General features: G+C 31.2%; 1 protein-coding gene, 1 long non-coding RNA gene and 1 pseudogene across 3 annotated transcripts; all 3 read right to left on the reverse strand.

The window, feature by feature from the left end:
* Positions 1 to 110: 110 nt before the first annotated feature.
* LOC127260382 (uncharacterized) lies at positions 111 to 3,492 on the reverse strand. 2 transcript variants are annotated; one of them, XM_051288101.1, is made up of 8 exons: positions 3,343 to 3,492; positions 2,967 to 3,055; positions 2,470 to 2,533; positions 1,786 to 1,863; positions 1,481 to 1,557; positions 1,332 to 1,398; positions 1,141 to 1,248; positions 111 to 363 (listed from the first exon to the last, which is right to left on the reverse strand). In XM_051288101.1, exons 1-8 carry the CDS (start codon positions 3,412 to 3,414, stop codon positions 334 to 336), a joined length of 585 nt encoding a protein of 194 aa, XP_051144058.1. In that variant the 5' UTR covers positions 3,415 to 3,492; the 3' UTR covers positions 111 to 333. The 2 variants fall into 2 exon arrangements, with proteins under 2 accessions (XP_051144058.1, XP_051144059.1); XM_051288102.1 differs by having other exon boundaries at positions 2,967 to 3,071.
* A 696-nt stretch (positions 3,493 to 4,188) lies between these two features.
* LOC127260478 (uncharacterized) lies at positions 4,189 to 5,466 on the reverse strand (annotated as a pseudogene).
* Positions 5,467 to 8,162: 2,696 nt separating this feature from the next.
* LOC127261427 (uncharacterized) lies at positions 8,163 to 12,704 on the reverse strand. Its single transcript, XR_007840914.1, has 3 exons — positions 12,489 to 12,704; positions 11,264 to 11,300; positions 8,163 to 10,770 (listed from the first exon to the last, which is right to left on the reverse strand). It is a non-coding gene; the product is annotated as an uncharacterized LOC127261427 (long non-coding RNA).
* Positions 12,705 to 13,629: the final 925 nt, after the last annotated feature.

Raw genomic sequence — 13,629 nt, forward strand, 5'->3', positions numbered from 1 at the left:
AGCCTTCCTGGGTTACTTCTTATTATTATTAGCCTAAAGATTATCAAAGCCCATCATGTAACATGAGAGGTTTTGTTTGATCACTGGAGGTAGCTGCTGTATATAAAGCATTTATGCTTAGGGCAAATGAAATGATATTAATAGAGGGGGCACAAGCCAAAGTATATCCTAACAATCCTATTGTAACAAACTTTCCCACAATGAGCTCGTCCCGAATGTACTCGGGCGCAAAATGTTATCGACTGTAAAAGCACACATACTTTAAATAACGCTAGAAGGAAACACCAGTGTATCAATCATCAACCACCATCATTTATCTTGTGATTTCTGGAATTAACCCAATCTTGCCTCCCTTTGTAGAACCTAAAAAGACAGCAAAGGTGAGAATAATTAGTTACCATCTTTTCAACTCAAGACTACAACTAGATCATTTGTTATACTAAGGAAACAGTTGCAAGCAAGATGGTTTGACAACCTTTTCAGATTATTTTGCAAACAACTTGCATACATTATTATCATATACAGGAAATACCCCAGCACCATCCCGGGAAGATAACACAGATTTTGGATTTCAGTAATTCAAATATCAAATTTGATACTGTATTTTAATCTCCAAATCATATTTCTAAGGTTTGTAACTGATATAGCTTGTTACTACAACTATAGCTGAACGTTCATAAGCTGAGCAGTTGAGCAAGTCATGTCAGAGAATCGCAAACTCTGGTTGGCGTCATGGATGCAGAGAAGGCTCTTTTTGCCAAAACAAGTACTATACAAGACATTCACAATACAACCAAATAATAGCTCCAAGATGAAAGGATATCTCCTACCCAGGAAACTAAATAATCTTAAATTAACAAGTAAACTCAGTGCAGAGAGATTGATAGGTAGCCATTCAGGTAAAAAAAAGTTAGCTTCATTTATTTCTCATAGCCATTACGATAGTTACCAAGAGTTCATGCATTTGTTTATTATTTCCTATATTTTAGCTATTATTTCATTATCTTTTGTAGCAAGGTTATGGCCTAATAGTTAATATGGTCAGCCATGTCTACCTTGTGTTCAAACCCTTTCAATCCAATAGATTAGAAAGGATGACCTTAAAGAAAAAAAGCAGTACTGCTACTTAGTTTGTAGTACCTCTTCAGCAAATTTAATCAAAATGGTTGTCCTTGGTCTCTGTTGGCCATCCACAGGTACAAAATGAGCTGTCACAACAGCCGGAAAACCAGCATTATCCAATACTCCCTTCAAAAATGAGGAAAGAACAATTGTTAGAGCTAACACCAAGCGATAAATCACACAGGTAGTTGCAGTTATGCAATATGTACCCTCACAATTCCAGCAACGAATGCTCCGCAGTTGAAGGCACCCATATCCTTTGGTATTGAAATGAATCTACAATGTAAAAACTTACATAAACAGGAGATTTGGTAAGGACAAAAACCTCTCGTTAATGAATGTTGAGACATGGGAATACCTGTTGACAAGAAGTTCCTTCTCACTGATCATATACTCATCTTCATGTTCAGTGCCTTTTTCAAGAGAATCAGCCACCTGGCGTCAATATAATGTAAAAATAACATTAACTATTGTGATATGTCAAAGGCTCCTGCATATTCTATATCATGTTTAATGTAAAAGAACATCAGCTGCATGAATGAGAATATTCAAGAACAAATATATGGAAAAACACAGTATAAAGAAACACCAAACAGAAACATTTATTGGAGCGGGGGTAGATTTAGGTGAAAAAATGTATGAAAAATGATATAGTATGCCCACCTTTCCAAACAAGACCTTCCATACTGTACTGTGTATGAATGATAAAATGCCTAATAATCTTGTCTCTCTTCTGTTTCCCTAGAATATCAAATAGAGATCAGAGAAGTAGATTTATCATAGAAATTCAAGCCTAGTATCATCACTGAAACAACAAACAAAAAGTTAATATTACATGTGCAGTATGTGAAAAGTAATCAAAATAGGGCAGTTTCCATACTTCAATCAATAACCTGAGTGGAATCACAATACTCATTATCCAGACAAACTAATTGCAATGACAATTGTAACTGTATAATATGAAGAAACAAGATGTGAGAAAATCTTATTTCTTAACCAAAAGTGGAATGTCATATTTCTGAGATAATGTAATTCATCACAAATGGCATCAACATCCTTTGAACAGTTTCATGCAAAAACTCCAACAACCAAATATTCTTGAGAGTAAACACAACTATTCTGGACTGAGTAACGCATCAATTACAGCATAAATCTATTTACTGTTGACTAACTCAATAGGCATCAATGAACTGCTAGAAGAAAATATTATGACACATACGAAATTCAAGAAGAAGAGATGCAAGAGAGATTGTAAGCTATTGAAGACAATGGCATATTACTGCCGAAAGTTATGATAATGCAGGGAGTTCAAAGGAATAAGCATGAAAATGTCATAAAGAACCGCACCTTCTCCCTGTGACAAAGAAGTTCAAGAACCCTAGCTCCGACAGCATAGCCAGCATCTTCCAACCTAAACAAGGTTCGAAAACCCATCAAACATACAGTGCAATAAAAAAGAAAGAAAAAAAAAATCAATTTCATACAAATCTAAACCTAAACATGAATCCCACTTGTAGCATAATCATGACAGGAATCATCCTTGGCAAAACAATTCATCACAAGGTAAGTTACTGGCCATCTGATGTAAAGAGCACATTTGAAATTATGCAAATTTTGTTCAGGTACACCTAGCCAGTTTCAAGACAATGGTTCCCTTCTCCAAATCGGGAAATGCATAAAACTCATCACCCAACACTAAAGCAAAAACAAAGTCACAGCCCTGTAGAGATCCTGCTCCATTACAACAGTATTTGCCATTGAGATGAATATATTTTACTCCAACATTGAACCACGCATAGATAACTCAAGCCAGATTAATTAGAAAAATAACTAAATAAAATTACCTTCTCTCCAACTCTGCTATGTTGTCGACTTGCGTTTGATTGTACTGAACTAGCTCGGAAAATAAGAACGCAAACGCACTCAAGCTAACCTGAACACGATATAAACTGCAAAAATTAAATAAATAAAACAAGTGATAACATTCTCCATGCATTTCGAATTTGCCCTAATCTCGTCAAAATAAGATCGCCCAAAAACCTCATTTCAGCACACATCAAATTGACCGATCCTACTCAATTCTCCCAAGGAAATCCATAGTATACAACAAAACTACCGCACCGATGAGAGATCCTTCACCCGATTTCAAGAAATAAACCAATCTTGTAAGACTTTGACTACTTTCAACGAATTGAAGATCTACGGAAGTGAAAAGCATACCTCTTGCTTTCCTTTGCTGACGGGTCTGTCCAGAACATTAGCGTACTGCTTGATTTTCCCAACTCCGATCATCTCTGTCAATGCCGAACGCGACACAGTGAACTGCAATTAGAGCGTATTGAGTTGCCGCTGTCCGGGTATGAATGTGAAGCAATATTTAGCTGATTTTTATATATTTGCTAATATTTTAGGATTTTATAAAAACAAAATAAAAAATAAAATAAAATAATACATATATATATATATATATTTTTATATTACTCATGTATTTTAATGATAGTAAATAATACATTTATATATAAAAATTATTTTACCTCTTCAAAATGTGTAAAGTTAAAAGAAAAAATTACTTCTATATTTAAAGTTTTAACAATAAAATAAGGCCATCTCCAACCCTCCACTCTATTTTTGGAGTTGTTACATAAAAAATGCAGTTGATCTACGGTATTATTGTATATTTCCTGTATATTCCTCCAATCATAAACTTCAATTTTTACTCCAAAAAAGTATATTTCCTGTATATTCCTCTTTTATATTATTTTAACTTTTCATATTTATAAATTACACCCCAACTTTAATTTACTTTTACATTAGATTCATACACATATAATTTATAAATTATTTAAAAATTACATATATAAAAATTAACATTTATAATTAATAACTATTACAAATAAAATAATTTTAAATAAATAATTAAATGCTATCAAGACAAATATGATCATAATAATTAAACAAAGATAACGTAATATTATTATTTCATAACAATTTATTACAAAAACATACATTACAAAATAGTTCAATTAAAATATGACATATTTATTCAATGGAGTTACTATATTGCTCTCATATATGCTCTATTAAATCATTATGGAGTGCAAAATGAGCATCTTTGTCTCTAATTTGTCTATGTCGGGCAAGAAATTGTTGAAGTTGGATGGTTTCATCGGTTGCCATTTCCACGGATGGGGGTGGTGTTTCTAAAACTTATCTGATAGGTGCACTGAGATCTCGTTCATCTTCTATTATCATATTATGCATAATAATGCAAGCAGTGATAATATCATGCAGAACATTTTTTTGCCAAAATTGAACAGCTCCAGCAATTATATGTCAACGTGATTGTAGAACTCCGAAAGCACGCTCAACATCTTTTCTACAAGACTCTTGTTTCTGTGCAAAAAGTCTTTTTTTGGACCTCGTGGATCACGAATAGTTTGCACAAGAGTAGCCCACTTAGGATAAATACCATCAGCTAGATAATACCCCATATTGTATTCTTTCCCTTGAAGGGTATAATGTGCAGGAGGAGCAATACCTAGAGCAAGATTTGAAAACAAGTGCGATGATTCTAAAACATTAATGTCATTATTGGCACCTGACATACCAAAATATGCATGTCAAATCCAAAGATCATAATCAGCCACAGCTTTGAGAATAATAGTTGGTGTTCCACTACGACCTGCATATTGACCTGCGAAAGCCGTAGGACAATTTTTCCACTTCCAATGCATATAATCTAAACTGCCCAACATACCAGAAAAACCACGAGATTCTCCAATATGAAGTAACCTTGCAATATCTAGCATTAGAATGTCGAAGATATTCAGTTGAAAAAATTTCAACGACGGCACGACAAAATCTCTTAACACTTTCAATTGTTGTTGATTCACCAATTTTAATGTACTCATTAGTTGAATCTGCAGGTACACCATATGCTAACACCCGAAAAACAGCAGTTACCTTTTGTAAGGTTAACAAGCCAAGTCTACCAAGACCATCTCTCCGTTGTTGAAAATACGGATCATGATCTTTAACCGCATCAACAATACGAAGAAACAGACTTCGAGACATTCGAAATCGTCGACAAAACATTTGTTCATTATATAAAGGATTATTTGAAAAATAATCATTATATAAATTACGAGCTGAACTTTCACGATCACGATTAATTACTCGATGACCTGGGATAAAGCCTCGATGGGTTGATTGAGATAGATTGAGTAACTGTTGCAAATAAGCATTGTTTTGCATGAATATGGAGATTGCTGCTTCATCCTCTTGAAAGGACTCCATGAAAATTCTACTCACTTCTTCATCATCTGACGATGAAGAGTTGCTCATGCTGAAGAAATAATATTGTTTTGATAAGTGAATATAAGTTTGATGAATAAACCTTTGTTGAATGTCAACTAATTTAAAGAATGAAAATTTTAGATAAAATATAAATATATGAGAAATATTTTGATAATATAGATATCCATCCAACGGATGAAATGAAGATGAAATCCAAATGAACGATCATGATAGCTCGGATATGGATAAATGGATTTTTATAATTTATAATATATAATAATTGATTGGATAATATAGATATCTAATCCAACGGATGAAGTGAAGATGAAATTCAAATGAACGATCATGATTGCTCGGATATGGATAAATGGATTTTTATAATTTATAATATATAATAATTGATTGGATAATATAGATATCCAATCCAACGGATGAAATGAAGATGAAATCCAAACGAACGGTTCATATTGTTTTTTATATAGATAAGTAGATTGTTATAATATATATATATAGTCAAATATAATATAAATAATTGAGATTGGTCAAAAAAGTGTTTTGATCCAACGGCTAGGGTGTTGTGAAATCTAAATCAACGTCTGAGATTAAGTTTCACAATGGATAAGATTTGATATCTATCCAAAATTTGTCTATAAATACATGTTTCCACTCTTTGAATTATTGCATCAAAATCACTCACTTTTCATTCTAATATAATAAAAGTTTATCAAAAGTTATTCTCAAAATGTCCATCCGAGTTGGTGGTTATAGTCATGATGAAGATGTGTTGCTATGCCAACATTATTTAGATATCTCGCAAGATCCAATTACCGGAAGGCAGCAATCCAGGGATCAATTTTGGAATCGAATCACTAATGCATACAACCAAACTAAAAATCCTGATTGGGAGATACGTAGTGCAAGATCTGTACAAAATCAGATCCAAGCCATGGAGAAAGCTGTTCGAAAGTTACTTGCTTGTATCAAAAAAGTAGAAACTTTAAAACCCAGTGAAGCTTCAGAAATAGATATTGTAAGTCATTTCTTAAATTTATTGTTAATATATATATATAGCTTGACAGTTCTATTTGTAACCTTAAAATCTTGTTTGTAGTTAAATCAAAGAAAATGAGATACTAACGAAGGAAGATGCAAATTTTAAAAAATGTTTTAAATTTGATCATCTTTGGAATTTGTTAAAAGATTTTGAAAAATTTAATGATTATAATGAAGCTAGAAACCCATATAAAATACCTCGAAAAAATAATTCCACTCATGTATCATCATCGTCGGATAACACTGCTTTTGAATCTCTTGGAAATTCATCATTTTCTGTTAACTTAGACGATGATGAGATTGAATTAAATTTAAATTATAATGTTGGTGAGACTTCATATGAGCGCCCCATAGAGGTGAAAAAAAGCAAAGCAGCAGAAGAAAAATAAGGATAAAGAAGATGCTCATGTTACTGAAGTTAAAGAACAAAATGGTTCTGGAAATACTACAAAAATCAAATTTGCACAGGCAAGAATTTTTGCAACTGGAACAAGAGAAATTAGCATTTAAGATAATTGCACGCGAGGAAAAAATTATGAATATGGACTTGAATGCTATTTCTGATCCTACTCAGCGTGCTTACTGCCAGCTCAAGAAAGATGAAATTTTACAGAAAAGAACAATGGAATTTCAGGGATCAAATCCACAGTCTTCTTCGAATATGTTTTCTTAATTGGGATTAGAGCCGTCAAAATGGGTTGAGCCAGTTGGATTGGCCGCCCGCTTCACTTTTAAGGATGATTGGATTGTAATTTTATAAGCCAGTTAAAATGGAGTCTAAATGGGCCAACTCACGTAGACCGTAGATTGAGAGTGGGTTAGTACGCAGTAGGACGAGTTAGTTCGCGGCGCCCAAGTAAATATAATAATTATACTCACCAATCTCAACTAAATGTATTTTTTTTATCAGTTTTTATTGTCACGTTAAAAAATTATAATAAAAGTAATCAAATGTTAATATCACATATGTTTTAATTTTATATAAATTACAAATATACCATTATAAATACAATTAATTTATAAATAATGTACAAATAGTAAAAAATTATTAAGACATAATAAAATAAAATTTATATTATTATTAGTTTAAATAAATTAATTAATATTGTTTACCCGTTACTTTTCTTTTTTAACTTTGTTATCAATGACGCTCTTATTTATTGTTTTGTTATTTATTTTATAATATTTACTATTTAAATTGTAAAACAAAATTATTTTAGCTATTTTTCAATATTAATTTTGATCTGTCCTCCGGCAAGTTGACCCGCAAACAACCTGTTTATTTGTAGGTTATGGTGGAATGTTGATCAATCTGCCCCACTAACCCGTTTTGACAGCTTTAATTGGGATATTCATTTATTTGACTCTAACCCACCCGGAATTGCCCTACCGTGTTCATGTGCTTCCTCAATTTATTCATGACCTATGGAAGATCACTATAATGGTGTTTTGCTTATGGTATGATACTCGAAGGGATCTCCCGAAAAAAGAATTTCTTTAGTTCTAAGACTAATCTTCACTAATTAGGCTCCATGTTCGCTTACTAGTTGTGCTATGGCTATGATATTTTTTTTTTTTTTGTAGAATATATTATAATCTTTTTGAATATTTTGTATATATTGTATATTTTTTTAAAAATATATATATATTTATAGTAAAATATTTTTATCCAAGAATATGAGATATTTGATTTCTCAAATCCGTCCTTTCCATTGTTTCTTTATCTTCAATTCCTTCAAAATGGCTGTTCGTTTTCATTCAAATAAACAAACATTCTATGTTTCACCTTTTTGCCACAAAGTGATAGAACTAGACATACAATATTGTAGTCATTTTTTAACCTTTTGCTTCTTTTGTACAACTGGAATTTACAGCTTTCTGGGATTTTCAAATTCCCCAAATCTATACATCTATAAATCAAATTTACAAACAATTTCAGATCTTTTCAAATTAAAAAGATAACTTCAATTCCTTGCATGTTTAAGCTTCCACCCAACTCTCTCAGCTACACATCTGTCGGAATGTGAATGGTTGTTACACCTTAGCTTCGACTGTTTGTTCGACCTTAGATTAATTATTCAAGCAATCAATCCAACCCAACCCAACCCAGACACTAAAAATTATATGAACATGATCATGTTCAAGAAGTAGAAGAGGAATCATAAACCTGGGCTTCCTGGACTAGAAACAAATATTGGGGGGCCCATTTATTTAATAAATCACATACAACTTGGCTAGAATCACATGCAATAATTCTAAATAATTAACCAATATTCTACCCATATCTTAAAAATATTTTGGTGTCGGCAATAAAAATTGGGGTTTTGTCATGAATGTAACAATAATCTCTGAAACGTTGGTGTCATGAAATATTTTAAAATCCATACACTGTGAGAGTAAATGTACTAGAAGCTCAGCCAGTGTTTTGTCGATTGCCAGTTTATTTCATCAAAATCTCCGCAATAATTAAAAATAAAATGAAATACCTAACTCTTTCCCAACCAACAATTAACAAATACATTGAATCCATTCACAATTCAATTATAGCATGCATCAAATGCTTTGATGATGATGATAAAAAATAAAAATAAAAATCTAAATTCCTGCAATTGAAACATACAATTCATGAAAAATCGTAGATATACATTACAATGTATTATCTAATAAAAACAAATGACTCTAAATATATATAAGTTAATAAAAAACATATATATCTTAATAGAAGCAAATGATTCTAAATATATATTATATAATCTATATATAAATTCAATATCAATATCTATCATCCCAACACACACACAACAAAAAAAAAAAAAAAAAATCAACTAGGGTTTCAGATGGATAGTAATGAATCCAAGGTCGAACAGACAACGAAGCCAAGGTTAACTACAACCTCAATGGAAGAAGCCACTCACTTACCTGCGTCTCGATCTGCATCCAAATTCGATCAATGCCGGAATATTATTGCCAAGTGAAATAAAAAACCAGAAATTAAGAAAGCTTCAAAAAAATGGTTGGGAAGAAGCAGAATTTGAGAGAATTTAAGGCAAGCTTGTTGCAGGTCGTTGGAATTACTGTAGGTTTTTATAGATGGAGGGAGGGAGGGAGGGAGGCTGGTAGTGGATGGGTGTTTGGTAATGAATTCATGTCTTTATAAAAATAAAAAATAAAAATAAATAAATAAAAAGCTAAGGTTGGGGTTCTCACGTGTGTCAGATTGTTTGTTTTGAGTTTGACTGGCGGGTGAGATTTCATTTCTCCGCCCAACAACCTCTTCCCCTATGTAATAATATATGCATATAGTAGTATATTACTGTTAAATTAGTCTCCAATTTATGCAAATAAAAAGAATTAATATGCATGTAATAAATAATTGTGTATATATATGTAGAGCAACGACTTTTATTAGTTACTAGAAAGTTATTATTTTATTAAAAGGATTGAAAATTTAAAATTTGTGTTTGTTTGTAAGCTTTGAATCACATTTTTATTATATATATATAATTTCAACAACATCAAATTAAACACGAATTTTTAAGTTTTGATCCAGTTTTGTATCATTTGACTCTATATTTTTCAAAAAATACATTTTTTTATTTCACAAAAACATTGCATCAGTTAACATTATTTAAATAAAAAGTTTTAATGTTCAAATTGAAAGAAATATTTTTAGATTACATAATTTTACATTTAAAATTATTCTAATTCAAAATTTTAATATTCAAATTTCAAAACTCTCATACATACCTACAACCAAACCAACCCTAATGTGTGATTAATGTAAATAAATAAACTAATAATGTAAAGGAAATATGAATGATTTGTTGAGCGGATTCCGTTAATTAATAAAAATATATAAATTTAATACACATATAAGTATACTATATATCATTCACTTTTGATGAAAATATCACACTTTTTGTCTTAACCCAAATAAATTGGAATAAAGATGCTTTTTTGAATAGCATAATAATTTTGTTGAATCAAATAAAGTATGTATGGATAGTGAAAAATTTATCTTAAAACGTATGGACAAATTGGGGAAATGATCGATAAAAACAAGGGAGAAATGGGCAGTGGTGGTAAGGTCACACCACTCACTCATAATTGCATGATGATAATAAATTATTATGATACCATCTAAGCCTTAGGCTTTACCTAATATACATACACATAGATATATATATATATATATATAGAGAGAGAGAGAGAGAGAGAGAGATTGAAAATCCCAAAAATTCCATCCCACCTACAAACACATCATGAAAGGAGCTGTTGGAGCCTCGTGCCTCACTACCACTGCATGGGGTAAGTAAGAAATATATACATACATATAATCATGTGTCTGTGTAATGTCATTACAGAAAAATAAACTATTGCATATGTGTGTGTATATTTCGTGGCATTTCACTTTATAACTTTCATATTTTGCCCTCTAAACCCTACACGGCACCTGAAGATATACAGGGTGTGTTTCTTTCGATGAGTTTGAAAAAAAATGGTTTGAGTTTGGTATGAAAATAATGTTTGATGGGATATTTTGTGAAATGAAAAAATATATTTTTCTCGGAAAATGCAGAATTCAAATAGTAAAATTCGGGAAAACTAGCTTAAAGAAACATACCCTATATAATAAGAGATATTACTAATTAAGACATAATTATTATACAATTCCATGCATCAAAGTCAAGTTTCATATATATATATATATATTGAGAGAGAGAAAGAGGTAGTTATAGAGAGAGAGCAGGTATTTCAAAAAGTAAATAATTGTTAGATGATGAATATTTACCTTAATTAACTAGAAGATTCATGGTACTTTCATCCCGCTGCAAGAATAAACAAATATATCTATATACATATATAGCAAATATAACGATAAAAATATGTTACGATTATAAATTGATCGAATGTACGAGTCTCGAAGAGTTTGGAGCCCTTGCTTTGTTATACCTTAGGTTCATTGTCGGTTCGACCTTGAACATTATGTACTAAGCGTTCCCACATTGAGCACTTTGATCGAGTGGTTAGAACGCATGTGTTACAAAATATCATATATATATATATATATATTTTTAAGATCATTATTATTATTTTTTTTTTATCGTATAAGATCATTTTCACGGCTTTTTCAATTTTCATTTGAAGATTCTAGTACGCCTTTATTACAAGTCCTTATTGAACTATACATGTGAAATAAATTAACCAAATTTTGAATACAAGTAATCGACCCATCTCTCTCACTCTATGCATAAATTCAAACTTATATTTCAATAATATTACCTTATTTGAATCACAAGTCTATTATGGAAACATGTGTACATGTGATTATATTACTTACTCCCTTTTCTCTCACGCTTCGTATATCTCTAATTTTCGCGAAACTTAATTAGACTTACTTAGTAAAAATAAATTCGTATTGTAAGAATAAGATCAAGAAACCAACTGAATCGATTTGATGATTTATTTCCAAGAAAATTTTATGATCAATCCTAATTTCATTTAAGTACATGCATATATGCCTAAGTAAACCACAAAATGGATTGTCTATATATATAGTTAAATTACCACATATGTCAAATCCAAAACTAGCCATCTAAGTAATCAAACAACCTTGATTCATCCAAATCTAATGAACCAAATCATGACCTATCAAGTATGTATATACATGTTTCGAAACCAAGACTTTCTTTCGATCAAAATCAACCTTACTTAATCCACAACAAAAAATAAATAAAAAGGGATACCAAATCAAAGAGGGTTTCTCCTCAGACAAATTAATTAGAAACAGCTAACACAAATATAAACAATCAAACAAACAAATCCTAGTACTGTATGTGTATTTTATAGACAACTTACAAATTAGGGTTCTTGAAAAGGGAGCTAGTAATTTCCAAGGTCGAACAGACAATGAACCAAAAGTTAACCGCAACCAAAGACGACGACAGGGAGAAATCAGAATTCCCTAAAATCCATGAGATATATTCGATCATCAAACATCAACAATATATTCTTACCCAGAAAATAAAACCTTAATCTGATAATCTCTCTCCGGATCGGACATGGATCAAGATGGTAAGAAACTAATAAAGAAAGTATCAATTCTGCAGATAGAATCGAATCGAATCGAATCGAATCTAATCTCAGGGAGATGTTCATCCCAAAGTGAACATCAGAATCAAAAAGGGGCCTCGTATAGTATATTTTCGTCTCCTCTCCTCATCTATTGGATTCTCGTGGTGGAGAGTTGGATTTATAGAGAAGAACTCTGTGTAAGAAAGCATCTATCTGCTGCAGTAATCGAAACGTACGTGTAGAGCCACTACGATGCTCACACGTGGACACGCCTTTGACCGACGGGTGAGATTTAATGCCTTCGTTTTCAACAACCTACCTGAGTGGAACTATTTGTTTTTTTTTTTTTCCTTTAACTTATTCAAAAACGAAACAAATAAGTATATAATAATTTGTTCGATCATTATTATTCGTACGTGAAAAAAGGGTTTCCATTTTTGTGTACAGATATGTTAATTAATTTATGTAGGTGCCAGGACTCGGGGACCAACAACGTTGTGTGTCCGAGATTGAATCAAAATTTAAATATTGGATTTTATATATCTATATTCAAAATTTGATATAGAAAATTATTTGTGAAATTGATTTATCATAAGGATTATATTCAAATATATCTGTGGGTTTCAAGTCAACTAATGTTTTTTTCTTTTTTTTTTTTTTTGTGCAAGTTAATATATATATACACTATTATATTACAGCTAGTCAATATTTACCATGTAAACATATATTTATATCAATATAATATAAATACAATATATGACAATAGTTCGCAATCACAGCACATGTTATTTTAACAGTAATTATGTGTTTTTGTATGTCATTATAATATGTTAATTGAAATTAATCAATATAGTGTTAATTATTCCTAATCACCACCCTAATCAGTCTTATATATATATATGATTTAATTGCGATTCTAAAGTACAGTAGAATTGGACTTTTTAAATATTATTTTTATTATGAAACACATGTTTGAAAAGAATGGCTTTTGTTTTTTTATTTTTTTTTTATGTCGTTAGTCCACAACCGCTACCCGAAAATACGCATTGAATAAACCCCTGACCGAACCTAATACCCTGCAAA

The sequence above is a fragment of the Andrographis paniculata genome, unplaced genomic scaffold (genome assembly GCF_009805555.1).
Source record: "Andrographis paniculata isolate CXL003 unplaced genomic scaffold, ASM980555v1 Contig62END, whole genome shotgun sequence".
NCBI classification, from domain to species: domain Eukaryota; kingdom Viridiplantae; phylum Streptophyta; class Magnoliopsida; order Lamiales; family Acanthaceae; genus Andrographis; species Andrographis paniculata.